Below are 17,984 nucleotides of genomic sequence, written 5' to 3'. Positions count from 1 at the left end.
CATGATTTATACATACTTACTACAAGTGAGTGCTCTCTTAGTCACTGGAAACATAAACAGCAGGTAAGCTGTGTAGCCTTGTCCTATTACACCTCACACACAGATAGATTTATGATAGAGGTTAGAAATCCCTAAAGCGTAGTTTGGATTTTTAAATTTCAGTTGTACTCGGGATTGAACCCACTACCAGTAGCAGAGCAGCAGAAAGCTAATGTGCATGAAAGAATATAGACCAGAAAACATGTCTAAATGTTCCTACGAATCTTTTGAAATAAAGAAAAAAGAATCTTTGAATAAACTTCTGATTTTTCTTGAAATCAGAAAGGAATGGAATTGACTACCACACGTGGCTACCACAGGCAAGGCTTATCTGCACTCAAGATGCTCCTTGGAAATAGAGAACAGGCTTTGATTGAGACTGGTTTTCACCCGTTTTTCTCTCTGCCTTCGGTTGCAAAACCACACTCTTACTACTTCTTTCTCGAGATTCAGCTCTTCAGCCATCCGCATGATCTCCTGTGAGGATGGCTTGCTGTGCTCTCCGAAGTGTCTCTCCAAAGCATCCTTAGCTGCAATACTGGGGAGGGGTGTGGAGCGTGAGGGGAGGAGTTGGGATAAAGTTATGGTTCTTTCAATAAAGTTCTTGGAAGAATTAGATGATGCTTATCTTTCTAAATATTACCGTGAAGAAGTAACTTATAGATTCTAAAAGCACGAGTGAAAACCAAATGTCTATGAATAAGACAGAGGCATGTCTTATTCTAGATAATCTTACCAAAATCATAGATGCAAACTAGGGGACCCAGTTTCTCTCTGTTTCACTTTATACCACAAGGGGGCACCAAGTTCTTGACAAAAGACATTGTGAGCTTTTCAACACACAATTCCTCCTGCCTGCTCATCACCTGCCTCTGCCATCCCCATTATTAATAATACAGGAAATGGGTAGTTGACAACTACCCCATATGAAACGTTTTACTGTTTCCTATTAGTACCTCCCAGAACCAAAATATCACTAAAAATTGTGCTTCATGCTTGAAATGAAAGAGGTCAAAATGTCTGCCAAAAGAGGGAATCAAACAATACATATCCGCCCATCAAATGTTTAAAAACACCATCTTCATTTCTCATAAACTTGGTTTTTAAAAATTTTTCAATTATTTATATTCACCTTATAATTACATTGCTCTTATATTATTCATAAATACTGACTCCGTGTGAACACGATTTTTTTGTTCTCTAGTAGCTTATGATCTCAAAGGAATACCTGATAGTTGTCCTCCGTTTCCTCTTCCTTTCATTTGCTCCCACTTTCTCATTGTACAAGGCTGTAACGTGGAAAGGAGAGAATAATAGATAATATTGTCAAACTATCATTCCCTGGTTTCAATTTTCCAAATAATATCATACAAATTATAATTATTATGCCATTCTGTCTCAAATGTTATTTTACATTCATTTTATGTTACATTCCACAGGGAGGAAAAGACCTAAAGCAAAATAAATGTAAATGTCATCAAGGTGATTTTTCTAAAATCCTGCCTTCACCTCCTGTTAGAATACTCATTGTAAATGTGTCGAAGTCTTATTTGTGTGTGTGTGTGTGTGTGTGTGTGTATAGGTATGGTCATGAGTACAGGTACCCGTGAAGCCAGACGATCAGGGTATCGGATTCCTTGGGGCTGGGTTTTAGGTGGTATGAGCAGCAAGATTTTGGTGCTAGGAGCTGACCTCCAATCCTCCTGAAGAGCAATGTGTGTGTGCTCTAGATACCTGATCTATCCATGCCGCTAGTACAAGTGTGTGTGTGTGTGTGTGTGTGTGTACTTACCAAGGTTTTTTTGTTTGATAGCCTTTATTTAAGAGGCTTGTGTGAACACTAATAACAGGTTATAAAAGCTGTCAATTTAGCTTTAGATAAACATAAGCATAAATTAATCTAGGATAGCATAATGGCCAAGAAATGTAGACGGTAAAGAATAGTCAGCACATTATGCTGGGGCCTTGTCATCTAGAAAGCTTCCTCATGTAGCTCCTGCTTCCCTCTATGAGTTTACTTCTACACTTGCATTACACTGTATTTCCTCCCTATGCATCAAGATATTTATTTTGCATTTCAAAGAGATTAAAAAGCCTTCAAACTCCCTGCCTCACCATGCATTCTGCCAACCCTAGAGTTGTTTGTGACTATACCACAGCACAGGCTGTGGAGATTTGCTTCAGTACCTCCGACCTGTTCAGCTTCCTCCAGCCACTTGGATAAGATTGCTTTTAGTTTACAAGCATTTTTGAAACTGAGCTGCAAGTTTTCAAATCGACAGATGGTTGTTTGACTGAATTCTGAGCCGTGGACTGCGGCCAGAGCTTCGCCCACGTTCGTCTGGGTGTATCCTGTGAAAGGGTAAGGAACAGCATTAGCTCCAGCTTCACCAGGAAGACCAGTGGGGGGTCCGTTACCACACACACTGGGTCTTTGTGAGTTTCTATTTCAAAATTCTATCGTTTGACAATTTACAATTACTTAGATTTAGAATAGAATTGCAAAATACATAAAAGTGTACCTTCTAGTTAATAAATTACTTTAAAAGTAAAAGGCACTCATATGTACACATGATAATAATAGCACTGAACAGATATATGAGCATGTCACAACACTTCATAATGAAATTATACATTCTTGAGTCCTTATGATTATCAAATGTGATACATGCTCAAAATGTTTGACCCATCAATTATAGTATGCAAAATGTACAGTGATGGATCAAACATAGTTTTAAATAAGAATGAAAATCTCAACAATATATTGTTACACTAAATAAAACTAAGACTGAGGCTTACTTCACCTTAAAACGTGTCATTCACAAAGACTGCCTATGGTTCCCCATTTTATGCATAACTCCAAACACATTTACTATATTATTTGGTAATACATCTATGTCCCAACAAAAGGTCCTTATCAATTGCCACAAACATCTCTAGACTATAAAGTATAATAAGCCATCAACACACAATTTTAAATATCCATAGCAACATAAACAGGACTGAAAATAAGTATGATAATGATGTCTCCTGCTGTTTTAATGTGTCATCAGTACATATTATTTCAGGGCCTAGAGCTATATACCTATATGTACAATATGATGGCATACAATATGCATCAGTAAATGTCACTATAAATTACCTATGGCTCATTCCACAAGTTCAGTGGATTGAGCTATCATTCCAACCCATTGAAAATGCATTTTTTTCATTAATTTGAACCCCAATTAATTGTTGTGGTTATTCTATTTTTAAAATACTTTTCAATAGAAAATGAACAGTGACTTTAAATAGGCAGTTCAGAGAAAAGGAAACACAAATGATTACCGATCAGGAACAAGAAACAGTAATTTAAAATGAAATTTAACATTTTCAGTAAAACCACACTGCAGTGTCACTACCTTTTCTGATTCAAAATATCCCAATGATTAAGCACACATTGATCCTTCAGTTTACTTATTTACTTATTTACTTGTTTACTTATCTCACTCTCATCATGTGCCCTGTGCTGGAAATAGAGGAGATATTTGTGGTGGTAAAATCCAGTAGAGATGAGTTTGGCAGCATCTATTAAAATATATCGGTGTTTAACTCAATGATTTGACACCAACATTTTCTATTCACATCTTTCATATAGATGCAGAAATGCATTTATAGAGTTACTAAGTGTGGCATTGTTTTTATTACTAAGGCATTAAAAGGATGGAAAGACCTAGTTAAATAAACTAGTGTATTTATATTTATAAGGTGGTAGTTAATAGATACAGCCCACGTGAACTCTTGAAAAAAGCTTTCCAAAACAGGTATGCACAAAAGAATATATGCACTTGCTTATAGAGCTGTAAGATATCTCTAGAAAGATACCTGAGAACCTAACACTGGTGAAGAAGAACAAGCAGACAGTGTAATGTCATTTACAGTATTTCATCAGTTCAGATCATATGAACTAAGTATCTCTTCAAAAAGTCAAGTAGAATATTAAATAAAAGGAGAACTTTAAAGGTAGTCTTGAGGTAGGCTAGAGTTTAGGAAGTAACATTAACTTAAAAATCACTGCTTTTATATTGTTAAGAATTTACCAGGAATTAATAAATTTTGCTGTTTGTTTTAGTTTTCCTAATTGGATGAGGTTAAATGCACAGGAATGACAGAGAATAAGAAATGACTTGGGCTTTCAAGCAGAATATAAAATATTTCACAGTAACTAGAGTAAGGATTCGCAAGTTGTTTGACCTGTCATGGTTAACAAAGGCATACCTAACTTAATTCTTCTCACTTTAAACTCATTGGCAAATTGCTCCAGTTCTCGGATTTCTGGGGAGTCCATGTCTATTGGTTCTTCCACCAATTTACTTTTCCGCCTGAGTTCTTGCTTAAATTCAGAGGCTGTGGGGTCCTCTGCCAGCAGAGGCTGGTGCAGGGGAGGAAACCCATGACTCAAGGTGTGGTCTGGAAACTTGTAAAGACAAGGGGTTAAGCTGCCTGTGGATAAAGAGAAAGGAAAGGATTGTTGGTAGTTATGTCGGTTCTATACAAACAACACTCTGTTAGATCCCTTTGTTCTCAGTTTGCGTTTGAAGGCAGGACATTGTACTTCTCAGGCTGCCCATGAGTTTGGTAATTCTGATACCTCATCCTCCCAGATGCTCCGATTACTTGTGATGCCACACTGATTCAGTCTTAACTTTTACAAGTTATCTTATGCTCATTCTCCTAAAGTAGAAACCAGAGGAGGTAGAATGAGATTACCTTCCACTTTTCCCAGAAGAACAAAACCAAAGTGAATGTCAAAGGAGAAGAAAATCTTAAATAATTGAGTGTAAGATTCCATCTCTTGTAAAAAGATATGTAATCCTGAGAGTCTGATACGTGACTCTAACCAGACAGCCTGCACTGATCTCTGTCTTCTCCACTTAACAAGTGCTATAAGCAAGGCAAGAAGTATTTGGACTGTATGCTATACAGATAAATTCTTATAACTGGGAAATTAATCTTACAGTATTAAAAATACTGTTGGATTGATAGTAAATGCTTAACTTCAAATAGAAAATGAGCCTGGTTCTTAAACATAATAAAGACAGATAAAACTTATTTTTAAGTCGATTTCATGAGTCAGAGAAGCAAAGGTAAGTTTAGAAGCTCTACTAAAATCTTGTGACAAGCTTTTTGAAAAAGTTGACAATGTGATGAAATCACTTTCTTTTGTCATAATGATGTAAAGAAAAGCAAACATAAAATCCAATGGTGGGGTAATTCTAGACTTGAAAGAGAATTATCTAGAGAGTCTGCAGTGTTGCCTTGACTTCATTGCAGTATGTCCTAGTACATAGGAATATTCTGAAAACTTTACAAATTTCAATGTTCATTTGCAAATTAGATTCTATCTCAGTTCAGGATCTTAATGTCAGGAAATTTTCACCATTCAACAATAAATCAGGCAGCAGATATTGTTAATTCCAGCTCTTCACTTGGAACCCAGCCTTCATGGCCCTCTCTAGAGGTGGACCTTTGTGCCCTCGCCCTGGGAGCCAATGCTGATTGGGGAACTCCCTCTCATTTTTGGCCCCAGGATAAGCCTGTCGATGCTCCAAACCCCAATTACGATGGCCATCTCGCCGGCTGTAATTCTTATAGCAAAAGAGCCTCTTTGGCCAATGATCCATCTGGCCTTTATGTATGCCCTGGCCCTACTCACAGAGATCATTCCCAGGGCTACAAGTGCGGCCATTCTTCTGACTTTTTTTGCGCATCGTGGGGCTGTGAGACCACGGGAGATGCATATTGGAGGCCCCACTCCTCCTGGGATTATATTACCCTATGGAGAAAATTCCTTCCCAAATACTTACAGGAAAAATTAGGTGTGTCCACAGCTGATCCTCTGAAATCCCAATGTCAAAGTAGTTGGTGTTCCCCCCTCCTCATTTCCTTTACTGAGAGAGGGAAGAATAAAGATTGGACGGCCAGAGGATTCATATGGGGCTTGCGTCTGAGAGAGTCCACTACTTGGTCATATGGCTGCTCAGACCCAGGGCTCACCTTTACAATAAAACTTCTTAAGACCATCCCCAACAAAAATGTTGCTGCCGTGGGCCCCAATCCTGTTTTACAACACCCCTCAAAGCCCCTCAATCCAGCCCCCAAACCTACGGTTGCCACCCCTGGCGCCTCGCCCTCATCCTTTCCCTTGGCGCCTTTGGCCACTATGTTTCAGCCCACTGTTCCCAAAGGCCCTCTTAGTTCTGCTGACCTCATTATTTCCTTGGTAAATGCTTCTCTCGAGGCCATCCATAATACCAGCAACCCTAATTATCAACAATGCTGGATTTGTTTTTCCCCTACTCCTCCCTTCTATGAGGGGATAGCTATTCTCTCCCCTCCCACTTTTACCAACGATGGTAACAGACTCCTTGGGACTCATTCACCTGAAGGAGGTCTTACCCTTAGCTCCATTTCAGGAATAGGCCTTTGCCTTTTGGGACCCTTCATGCTCCCCATTAGGGACCTGATTCCGGTGTGTAACCAGACAATGATCCTTAATGATATCTTTCTATATACTCTGGCACCCAATGGTACATAATTTGCCTGTGCTTCTGGCTTGACCCCTTATATATTTAATCTCAGTTTTTTACATTTTAAAGATTATTGTGTAATTGTTACCATTCTCCCACAGTTTTTTATACATGATTCAAAGTCCTTCCTTAATATTATAGATCAAGGATCTTCTTTAAGAACCAAGAGAGAACCCCTGACTGCCCTCACCTTGTCTGTCATACTAGGAATTAGTGCCATCAGTGCAGGCACGGTTATAGCTTCCTTAGTGACTTCCAATAATCACTATGCTCATCTCCAATTTCTCATTGATAAAGATTTAAATAATTTGAGGGAAGGAGTACAAGACCTTAAGGACTCTGTGGCTTCCCTTTCTGAGGTGGTGTTACAAAACAGGAGAGGACTTGACCTTGTCTTCCTTAAGGAAGGGGATCTCTGTGTGGCCCTCAGAGAAGAGTGTTGCTTTTACTCCGATAAGACAGGCCTTGTCCAAAATAGCCTGGACAAGGTCAAAAGGAGTTTAGAAGAAAGAAAAAGAGCCAGAGAACAATGAGAGTCATGGTATCAAAACTGGTTCTCTACCTCTCCTTGGCTCACCACCCTGTTGCCTAGTATACTAGGACCCCTTGTTGGTATTCTTTTGCTTCTCTCATTTGGCCCCTGGGCCTTTAACCATCTCACAAGTTTTGTTAAGAACCAGATTGATTCTGCCATCAAGAAGCCGGTTGAAGTTCATTACCATCAGCTGAAAATTGAAGAAGATCCAGAAGTGATTCTGGCAGAGATAGACACAGCTGCCAGCCCCCCCCTACAGTCAACCCCTAGACTTCCACGCCCTCAAGAAGGGTTCCTGGTATGCCTGGCTCTGCCCTCGTTTCTCTCGCTAGGGAGCCTGGCCTCTTGATCACCCCAACAAAAATTGGCTTTTTCCTAAACTAAGGCCACCCTTGATGTGGCCCGCTAACATTGGGGAGCCTTCCTTTATGACAATATTACACCCCATACTGACAAATGGCTGGTAACCTGAACATTCACAAAGGGATTAGGATGGCTGTGAGTTAGCCCAATGACGGGATTATTGTAGGTCCACTTCCCAGGGGCCCACCCAATGCAGCCGGAAAGGAGTACGTGGTGCTGGGAGTGGGTGCAGCCTACATGGCCTAAGACAGGACCCTCACCCTCCTTTCACCCACCTCGGGGTCCCTTGACTTTGCCCATCGTCGACAGCCTAAATCCTTTGACCATCGATGTGACTCATCTCACATCAATGTTTTGGGGTTGTGAACTTGTCCAAGACCCCCCATAATTAGACTTCCAAATTCAAAATTCACATAGTTGGGATTGATCACAAGACTCCTTCTCTATCTAAACAGAGAAGGGGGAGATGCCAGAAGCCAGGACCCTTGCCCCTTACCCTCACCCCCTACATTTCCCCACCTGCACAATGTCCCCTGCAGCTTGGCAACCACAAGATCCTGCTTGGCAGCTACAGATAGATTCAAGGCAGTATACTGTGTCTTCTGAAGAAAGCAGGTAGACCATAATTCAAGGCAGTGTACAGTATAGACCGGGAAATGTTTCAAGGCACAGGCCAAGAAGATTCTGTACTTTTCCACCACCTGGCCCCTCTTACCCCCTCCTCTTGTAAAACATACTATAAAAAGGCGCTTTGTGCTCAAATAGATGGCTCTTGACAAGCAATTGCTTCCTTGAGTCCGTTCTTCTCTCTCGCCCGTTCTTTTTCAGGTTGCGGTCCTCCTGGGCCCCACAAATAACTAAGACCCGCAAGTCAGGTCAATTAGTAATAATATAATATGTAAACCTTCGAACAATATATAAACATTTAATAATAAATAGTAGTGTAAGTCACCCAAGTCATTAGCTTATTTATATAAGAAATAGTAAAATTCATCTCTATCCAATAGAATACATTATTTTTTCTAATGAAAATTAAACATTTACATTCTAAGAGATTAAATGAGGTAGCATGAAATAAACTCAGATATAGGTGTCTAAAGGGTTAAGAGGTACTATTTTTTTCTCTTTAGATTTATTTAATTTTTGTATATGTATGCTTATTCAAATATATGTATGTGTACTACATGTATACCTGCCTGTAGAGGTCAGCAGAGAGCATCGGCGCCCCTGGAACTGGGGTCAGAGTTGGTTGTAAACCACCATGTGAGTTCTGTGAACCACTCTTGGGTCCTTTACAAGAAGAGAAAATGCTATTAACCACTGAATCACCTCTCCACCCCAAGAGAGAAACTGTTTTTCTTGCTAAAAATGTATTCTGCTTTTAGAAATACAAATTATCCAGTAAAATAGATTTCTGCATATCTTTTAATAAGAAACGATACTCCATGATCTGGATGTGAAGCATCCTGGCCATTATTTTTCAATTTTTCATGCCCATCACGGTCCTGAGGTACTGTAAGTTCTCCATAGGACATGTCTGTCCATTTCATGCTAGTTTCCATATAAAATTAAATGAGTTAGGAAGAAAAAGATGTGTATCTCCCCCACTGGTTACAATTTAGGAAGTCTCTAATAAAGCAACCAGTAACTTCCCTTCAGATTAGTAGCTGTCTTAAGTACACAGTAGCCACAAGAACCGAATTCTACTAACTTAGAACAAATGCTTCTTTCTCCTCCAATGTTCTGTATTCAGGTAAGTCAAACAACTTTTTTTCAAAGATTTTCTGAATTTAGACATATTTGGCTGCCTCTGAACAAACTCTTCGGGTCAAAGCTATAATGATTTAGAAAGCACATAAGCAGCATGTCACTCGAGGACAATTCAAGAACAGTTTACTTATTACAAAATTTCTCAGAAAGCCAACATCTAGAAACAGCATTTGAATGGAGTCTATGAAAAAAAGAGCAAGAAATACCAAGTTCCTAGGTTTAGTAGCCACAGTAAGATTGAAAAATATAATAGGTGAAACATGGAATTTTTAAATTACATAAAGTATCCATCATTATTGTATCCTTAGGGTCTTCATTTTTATAGAACTAGTCTTTCTTAGCGACTCATCATATCATTTACCAATACAGTTCAGACAGAATTTGGTTTCTACTGTCTGTGGAGCATGGGGAATGATGGGTTGGTATGAATAACACACTCTTTCAAATCCTTTTCAGCACGGATTCCTGAAGAAGACAGTAAGCCTACGCAGCAGAAATCTCAAAAATGTTTCTCAAAACATTGCTAAAGCAACACATAGTTAGCCTGAACTAGGACCCATGTGCAAAGCTCAGCAATGCTGGAACCCTCTCCACACTCCCTTAGGTTTTCACTATGCATGCTGATTCGATCTCTCTGAATGTGTGGTGCACATGGCAGAAGACAGATGAATCTTTCAGAGCAGGCATAGGGAACAGAGATAGAGGTTGCTCTATAACATTCTGATTCAGCCCTTCACACCACGGAGCAAGTAGCTCTCCTGTGTGTGGCTAGCTGACAGCGTCTCAGGTTAAGGACCTGCAGCCTTAAAAGAACAAACAATGGAAGCAGAAGCATGCAACAATGCATACCTGCACTGTAACTGTGTAACAACTATTTAAATATTTCCACTTATTTTTTTGACATGCACTTGACAAGCTAATCATACGTTCAAATTTGATCTTTGTTCCTTTCTTTGAAGACTGAACAAACTGTAAGAGACAACTCGTCCACTGTCTGTGTCACAAAATAAGTTTAACTGGCACACCCCCATTCCCACGTGTTTCCATACAACCCAGAACCATTGTCTCCCCACAAGTACAGTGGGGTTGCTGAAGCAGAGAAACCAAGGGTGCTTATGATCTTGCTCCTTGTAGAAGACGACTGTGGATTATCTGGAAGGTAAAGGCACCACAGTGGTGCTAGAAGGTCTTTCCAGAGGAATAGCCACCCATCTTCAGAATGACTCTTCCCTGGACAACCCTATCATCTTGAGACAGCAGAAAAGGAAAACAGAAATAATGCCAGAGAAGAGAGAAGGAGAGGGAGAAAGGAGAGATTTTTAAAAAGTTAAAGGGAAAAACAAAAAGAATGAATGAAGAGATTTCTATGATTTTGTTTCACTCCCAAACATATTTCTTTTTCTTTATTTTTCCTCTCAAAATGTACTTTTAAAACAAGAGCTTGCCCTTCATTTCTAAGGAGGCTTAGCTGCATGGCTGCTGTGTCACATGCCCACGCTGGTCTTTGTCATGAGGCTGGTGTGCTTAGTTTCCATCAGACGGTGGGCATAACAGCTCTCACTCATGCTCCCTAAACTCCAGTCTGCTTTAGACGCTGAGAACGGAAGCTACCACAGAGAACCCAGAGTCCGACTGTGGAGCATTATTTTATTTTATTATTTTATATTTTATTTTTGCTTGCAGTTTGCTTCATTTTGTAGCTTCAAGGAGAGATTGGGAAAAGCATTCTTAATTCCCTCCTGTGATTTGTACTGAAGACTGATGACATTATATCTAAATACTCAGGAGTAGAGAGGAAGAAGTAAATGGCCACACACTTATCTATCCGAGGAAAGCAAAAGAAAAATGTTGAGCTGATACAAATCTACTGCACCTGGAACCTGGAAGAACAGTCTCATTAGTTAATGGTGCAGCTTTCTGCTGTTTCCAGCCCAGCCAGTAATTCCCTTTAGCTTACTGGTGCCTAGACTGTGATACAGGGAGTTCATCTCAGGATTTAAACCTTCCACAGCAACCTGGAAAAAACCTCTATAGCTTGTCCCTTCCAGTGGGCTATTTTAACAAAATCCTAAAATGAATGCATCATATAATATGATATAATATAATATAATAGCCATATTAAAACAATTCCAAGCCCTTTGAAACAGTAATTCTGGTAGCTTCCCCTCACTGTAAGACACCAAACCTGCCCAGAAGATGCTTCTGTGGATTTTGAGGGAGTGGCTGACATTTCAGGAAATCCAAATGACACAACTAGGTTTCTATATTCTTTTTTAATGCCTTTCCTTTCTAATTTTTGAATGGCTGCATTTTATGACTCAATTTGTGCAGGTTCCCTGGGAATGAAAGCAGAAGAAATTCAGATTGTCTAAGATTTAATCTGCCACAAAGTGCATCCTAACACTGAATACATGTCAAGAACCAGACATGCTGACAAATTATAAAGCATATATTTTAATGACATTCCTCTCGGAAATATTCAAATAGAGTCTCTCTGCACCGTGGTGAGATTTCATTTTAGTGACAAAATATAATTTAATTTGAAGGCTACAATGATGCCTCTAAACCTTGGTATGACACTCATGTTTACGATGTCACTAAACCAGACTTTGGATCTGGTAAAGTCTTTCTCAAGTCCTTTTCATTTGACTATATTGAGGTGGGGGCAGGGCAGGGGGGAAGAATGGAAAGAGTGTGCAGAGTGCTGTCAGCCACCTCTTAATGGGACCCTGGTCTGTTGCCCCCAGTGCTAATGCAGGCTTCCTTATAGGACTCTGAAGGTAGCTATAAACTCTCTACATAACCGTGGACCACATTGATTCAGTATAAGGGAGATGGTACCCAAAGGAATTAGGGCAAGACATCATTAGCCACTGCTCTTTAGCTGGTATGTATGTGTATGACTGTGAGTCTGTGTGGGCGTGTATGTGTATGTATATGTGGGTATGCATGCTTGTGTGTGTGTGTGTGTGTGTGTGTGTGCATGTCTATGTGCATGTATATATGTGTATGTGCACAAGTGTGTATATGTATGTAAGTGTGTGTGGGGGTGGTTGGTTGGTTATTTTCATGCAAACTCAAGTCAAAGGCAGATGCTACTTCTCTTTATAGAAACTGAAGGTTTAGAGTGGCTTGTGACCACATGCTTATTACTTCTTATTTAGATCCTCAAGGTTCTGTGAAGACTAAAGAAAGCATCTGACTCCCACCTCTGATAGCTATTCGAACATATTTTACTAATTCACAGCAAATATTGATCATCAGTGCAGAAGTTGTTTTTTGTTGTTGTTGTTTAGGAATACCCATTAATTAAATTGTACATAAGTGATGAATTTGAAAAGGGAAGAAGCCTTGGCTTTAGATATTTCCTATGTTAAAAATGTAAACCCAGGTTGGAGAGACAGCTCAGTGGTTCAGAGCACTGCCTGCTCTTCCTGAGAAGCAGAGTGCCTCTTCCATATTCCTAGCATCCACAGAATGGCTTACAACTGTCTATAACTCCAGTCTCAGGGGAGCTGATATCCTTTCCTGGCCTCTGTGAGCAATGCATGCAAATAATGCATAGACATACATGGGAACAAAGAACTATACAAATAAAATAAAAAAGAATATATTTTTTAAAAGAAGAAAATATTTATAGGCAATAACTAAGAAGACCAGTTCTTAATGTTGATTAATAGGGAGGTGATGGAGAGTTTAAAAAGAGGGAAAGAATATGAACAAAATGTGAAAACATTTTTCATTAATTTATTTATTTATTTACTTTATTCCCCAATATCTGCCCCCATCCCCTCCCAGAACCTCTCCTCCCCACATCCCCATACCCCTTCTCCTCTGAGAATGGTTGACAGGCAAACATTTTAAATAAAATAATTTTTTAAAGAAAGAATACCAGTCTTCATTTTACAACAGTTAAGGGCTGGTGAGATGGCTCAGCAGTTAAGAGCAATGACTGTTCTTCCAGAGGTCCTGAGTTCAATTCCCAGCAACCCCATGGTGGCTCACAACCATCGGTAACGGGATCCAAAATTACAAAAAAAAGAAACGGTTAGGATGCTGATTTACTGAGAATGATGTTTGACAAAATGTAAGAAATGTTTTAATTTTAAAATACTAATGCTTTACTGAGAAATTATAGATTAATGAATTAAATTATCTGTTCCATTTTATTCCAAAGTTCTAAGCATAACTCTATGCTTCTCTGTAATTGTTTACTTGCAGGACAAACATGAGTCAATTTCAAAAGATTTCCTTCGTACTTGACTCTTTTATCCAAAATCTCTCCTGTCTCCTTCTGATTCTCTTTCCACTCCATCTTTTATCTTGGTCTTGCTTTCTCCCTGAGGAGAGTTATTTTGCTGCTGTAATAACAAATACAGACTACTAAAGAGTCTCCTTAAGAACAAACAAACAAATAAAAATCTGTGAACAGCAATCCATATTCATTTAACCCAGTAAAAATACTTTCTTTAACCACGCCCTAAGATTAAGTAGTGAGTTTGGGCATGAGTGGAACTCATAGGACAGGTGTTCCCAATCGCAGGAAGCCAGTCTATGGATGTATTTGCACAGATGGCACCAGTGCATTAGAATCATGCTTGAAAGAGGTGTAGCACACTTCTCCTGAAATGTGTGTCTCGTCACCTACCTCAATCATGCCTCAGAAGCAACCCAGAAGAACTGCCAAATTCTGAAATACCCACTGCTAGTGTCTCTGAATGTCGGGCTAAGCCTTTCATTTGTATTTTATATTTATCTTTATGGAACAAATGCACAGAAAGCATTAGAGTGACAAAAGCAATGTTCTATAAACTGGTGACTGATGGAATAGCCACTAGACATATGACAGTGTCGGCCACTGGAATCAAACTGATTTAGCAGAGAAACTGAAGTTTAAATTCTAATTTTAATTAACTTTCATTTAAATGTAAATAACCACATGGGTCTACTAGCCAGTAGAATATTGCTGCAGGAAATCCCACAAAGACAATAACAACTGAGAACTAGCACTTTAACACAACTAAAATTGAAAAATGAAAGAAAAAGAACAAACAATAATAGCAAAACCATACAAAGCTTGTGCAAAGATCAGAAACACAGAAGTGCAGAACTGTGTAGAATAGGACCATTTGGGACACCCTGGAGTTTCTGAGAGCCTCATGCTTTATTGAACATAAGGTGGAGACACTCTTGAAAGTGGCCAATTACCACCAATTTTCAAGCCAAAAGATCAGAATTTCGTGTTTTCCTCCATTCCCTTTGGCCCAGGAAATCCAACAGTTTTCCCCAATCATACCACATACAAAGATAATTTATCTTACCTGCCATCACGCCATAGGTGGATGGCTGGTTTCCATAATGACAGGAAGGCACAGAATAGTGAAGTCCTGTCGCTGTATTTCCCATCGTTGTCATCGAAAAATACGTGTGGAAACATTTAGGAGTTTGGATCAAAGACAAAATAGACGGGACTGGTAAGAAAATGTATGAGGATTCAAGATACATTCTACTCATTTCCAAATTACACATTTACACTATTTACAATTGTATGCCAACATGTACTTTTTTGAATAAGCAAATAAAATGAGTTTTTGAATAAGCAAATAAAATCAGTTGAGGGTTGTCTTAAGTGTGGAGATCCTAAGTCATCAAACTAGACTGTCGTGTGGTCTGTGTTGTGACTACAAGTATCTCATGAAGACAGGTGAGAGATTGGTAGACGCCGGCTCTTTGGCGTTTGTAAAATTCTTGTGGATTCCATCCAGTGTAGATATTATACTACAGTCATTGAAAAGTTGTCTGAACATCATATGTATCACAGTATAATTTGGAACGTGTCTCTGGAAGAGTGAATATCTAAATTGACTCTTGAATTGTCATAGCAGATAAATTTGCTCATTTTCTTTACAAATTTCTTTTACTAAAGAGATACTGACAAATATCTTACTGTTTAGATATAATCCTAAAAATACTGAAGTTTTCAGGGTTTCATGAAGACCCTGTGATAATGTCTAGTGCCATTATGTTGATATTGAAACCATGACTTGTAGGTGTTCTGTATGCACGCAATTGGTAGAACAATACTAATGATAAGTCAGTCCCAAAATAATTTCCTTTATTTCTGAATCTCATAATCTCCTTAATAATTCCTAAAATTGGTGTTATTTAGAAATAAGATACGAACTATAAAAAGTATAGAAAGCTTTAAACATAAGACAACATTTTAACAAGGTTTTTCACCAAAACATCTACCAAAAAAATTTCACTGTATCCTTGCTTACTCATTTTTCTCTTCTATTCTAGACATAATAATATGATGATATAATATAGTTATAATATAACAATATTATAAGTAGGTTATTATAATAAGAATAATAAATGTTTTTAAATAAATAAGATAGAGTATATGATTAGAAGTATTTGAGAATATTAACATATGGTGTAATGGTTAATGATATGCCTTTTCATGGAATAAATATATTTTGTCTAAATATGGATAATAATTATTTGTAAATATCCGCATAAATTTCCAGTTTGTAACTGATACTGAAAGACATGACATAATTTTACCATGTAATGGTTACACAGAGCAATTTCAGTATTCATTTTAAAAATTCAATAAATCTTAACCTTAACACCCAAAGGCTTCCATTAAAATAACTATTTATAATTCCTTACTTAATCAGATATGTAAATATCTATGATTTTATACAAAAATATAAATTATTTAAAAATAATTTAAAGGAACTTTTATAAGTTATTTTGTAGTCATAAAATTTATAAAAGTTACTTGATATTTGATCTTTGATTTTAGGAAGTTCAATAAAAGGTAGGCTAATTTATTAAATGCATTGTTAAGTATTTTTGAATAAATCAATAAAACTTAAAGCTAAATATGTCATTATTTTAATCTTAAGTTTTACTTTGCTACTGATCAATTATTTTATATATTCAGTTAAAGAAACAAAATATCATTTTTCTAATTCTCAGTTTATAAAATATATTATTTTAAGTGTATGGTTGTACTGTAATTATTTATATTATATATGATCATTTATAGAATAATTACAGTATTAAATTACTTTGTTATTGTCTTTTCCATCTAATATGTTTCAGTATAGTCCCACAATTACCTTTTAAATTAAACCATGCTAATCTTTATTGGATCAGTGATGTTACCCGAGTCCAAGTATCTAACCTTTTAATTATTTAAAATACAACCAAGGATGGGTAATAAATGTTCACATATGTTTGAAACTGCCTAATTATCATAAAAAGTTGTTTAACATTATAATACTAACTTAAGCATATGAATATATTTTCTATAAATATAAAACTTCATTTCAACATGTGATGCGAAACACTTTAAACAAACGAAAGATGAATACAGGTTTTTTTTTTTTATGGAAGAAATTTAGCCCAAGACTCTGGCCATCTGTAAATTGACTTGAGACCAATTGTTATTGCATAAAGTATAAACGTATTTACAACATGCATGTATTTCCTTGTGCCTACATAATGTGTTTTTATCTCCAGTTTAATTTCCATTTTTGGAATGTTAAATAAAGACAGATTTAAAAAGTTATTCCTAGAGCTCAATCTTGAGAAAGTTTAACTCTCTCAGCTCTGAATATGCTATTACTTTGCTTGCTACATTTAATTCTATGCATTTATTAAAATGTAATTTTATTAAAGCATTCAATTATTTTATTCATTAAAGCTCTCTTTGGGGGTTGGAAATTTTTCAGTTAATTTTTATAAGGTTTTTGATTGTTTACAGAAAGGAACAAATATAATTCAAAGATGAAATACATTTTAATATAAGTAGTAGTACTGAGTTAACATTAAACTATTTTAGACTATTTCGTTTTGATCTCTATCCATAAACATTTCTATTAATATCATTTTCAGAGTAGAAAATTTGTTCACTAAATGCTTATGCAGAAAAAGTTCTGGGTTGTAAAGAAAAACAAATAAAGAGATAAGTCCTTTCCATAATTAATTTTTTTTAATTCTTAGGTAACTGGACTTCTACAACATCCTTAATATTTAACTAAAGCAAACTAAAAGAGGGAAATGGAACAAAGAGATTATCCACTAACAAGATTCATCGCATCCATTCTGAAAGCTGTAGGCCCAGCCATGGAAGTCAGTACCTGTGGACATCACGTTGGTGGCGTGGTTGGAGGCTGGGAGACACTCGGCAGCACTGTGGTGCATTCTCAGAGCAGAAGAAGCGTCAGAATTCAGAGGTATAAAGGTATCAGCCGAAGTGAAAGATTGGCAACTCATTCCCACAAGAAAGTAGAAAACTAAGACCCGCTGCTTGCCAGTTCACTTTTATTATATTACTGTATCAAAGGGCCGATTCACTTCTCCCTACTTGCATATATACATCAGGACAGCTCTGAGGCACGCGGAGGGTGCAGGCTAGTATTTATACGGCGAGGAAATCCATTTATACATGTTAATAGTTTTTTTTCCCAGGAGTGTTGCTTTGTCAACCCGAATTGTCTTTCTTACCCAAATACTATCTGTGCCCAAGGAGAAACCTGGTTGTGACGTACAGAGTGAGGAAAAGGCAAAAACAAAAACTTTGTTTGACATCTTCAATAAATGAAATCTTTGAGGAAGAATCAAGAACTTTGAAAAAGTGTTTTTCAAAGTAATGGAGTGGCAATAAAAAATAGATGTCTTTTGGTTTCTAG

The 17,984-nt window shown here is 37.5% G+C and overlaps 1 protein-coding gene across 2 annotated transcripts; it reads right to left on the bottom strand.

The window, feature by feature from the left end:
- Positions 1 to 365: 365 nt before the first annotated feature.
- On the bottom strand, positions 366 to 17,688 carry Pou1f1 (POU class 1 homeobox 1). Of its 2 annotated transcripts, none has more exons than XM_028761174.1 (6): positions 17,433 to 17,688; positions 14,598 to 14,747; positions 4,297 to 4,521; positions 2,227 to 2,391; positions 1,268 to 1,328; positions 366 to 577 (listed from the first exon to the last, which is right to left on the bottom strand). In XM_028761174.1, the coding sequence occupies exons 1-6, from the start codon at positions 17,566 to 17,568 to the stop codon at positions 367 to 369; spliced, it is 948 nt and encodes a 315-aa protein (XP_028617007.1). In that variant the 5' UTR covers positions 17,569 to 17,688; the 3' UTR covers position 366. The 2 variants fall into 2 exon arrangements, with proteins under 2 accessions (XP_028617007.1, XP_028617008.1); XM_028761175.1 differs by having other exon boundaries at positions 14,598 to 14,669.
- Positions 17,689 to 17,984: the final 296 nt, after the last annotated feature.

This window comes from Grammomys surdaster, unplaced genomic scaffold (assembly GCF_004785775.1).
Source record: "Grammomys surdaster isolate TR1022 unplaced genomic scaffold, NIH_TR_1.0 126679, whole genome shotgun sequence".
NCBI classification, from domain to species: domain Eukaryota; kingdom Metazoa; phylum Chordata; class Mammalia; order Rodentia; family Muridae; genus Grammomys; species Grammomys surdaster.
The sequence above is the reverse complement of the archived record's forward strand: the minus strand, read 5'-3'. Positions and strand labels throughout refer to the sequence as shown.

Coding starts and splice junctions, on each gene's coding strand:
- Pou1f1 (XM_028761174.1), bottom strand. CDS start 17,568: ATGAGTTGCCAATCTTTCACTTCGGCTGATACCTTTATACCTCTGAAT. Junction 14,748..17,432: donor CACCAACGTGATGTCCACAG/GTACTGACTTCC, acceptor TTTTCTTACCAG/TCCCGTCTATTTTGTCTTTG. Junction 4,522..14,597: donor CACCTATGGCGTGATGGCAG/GTAAGATAAATT, acceptor CTTTATCCACAG/GCAGCTTAACCCCTTGTCTT.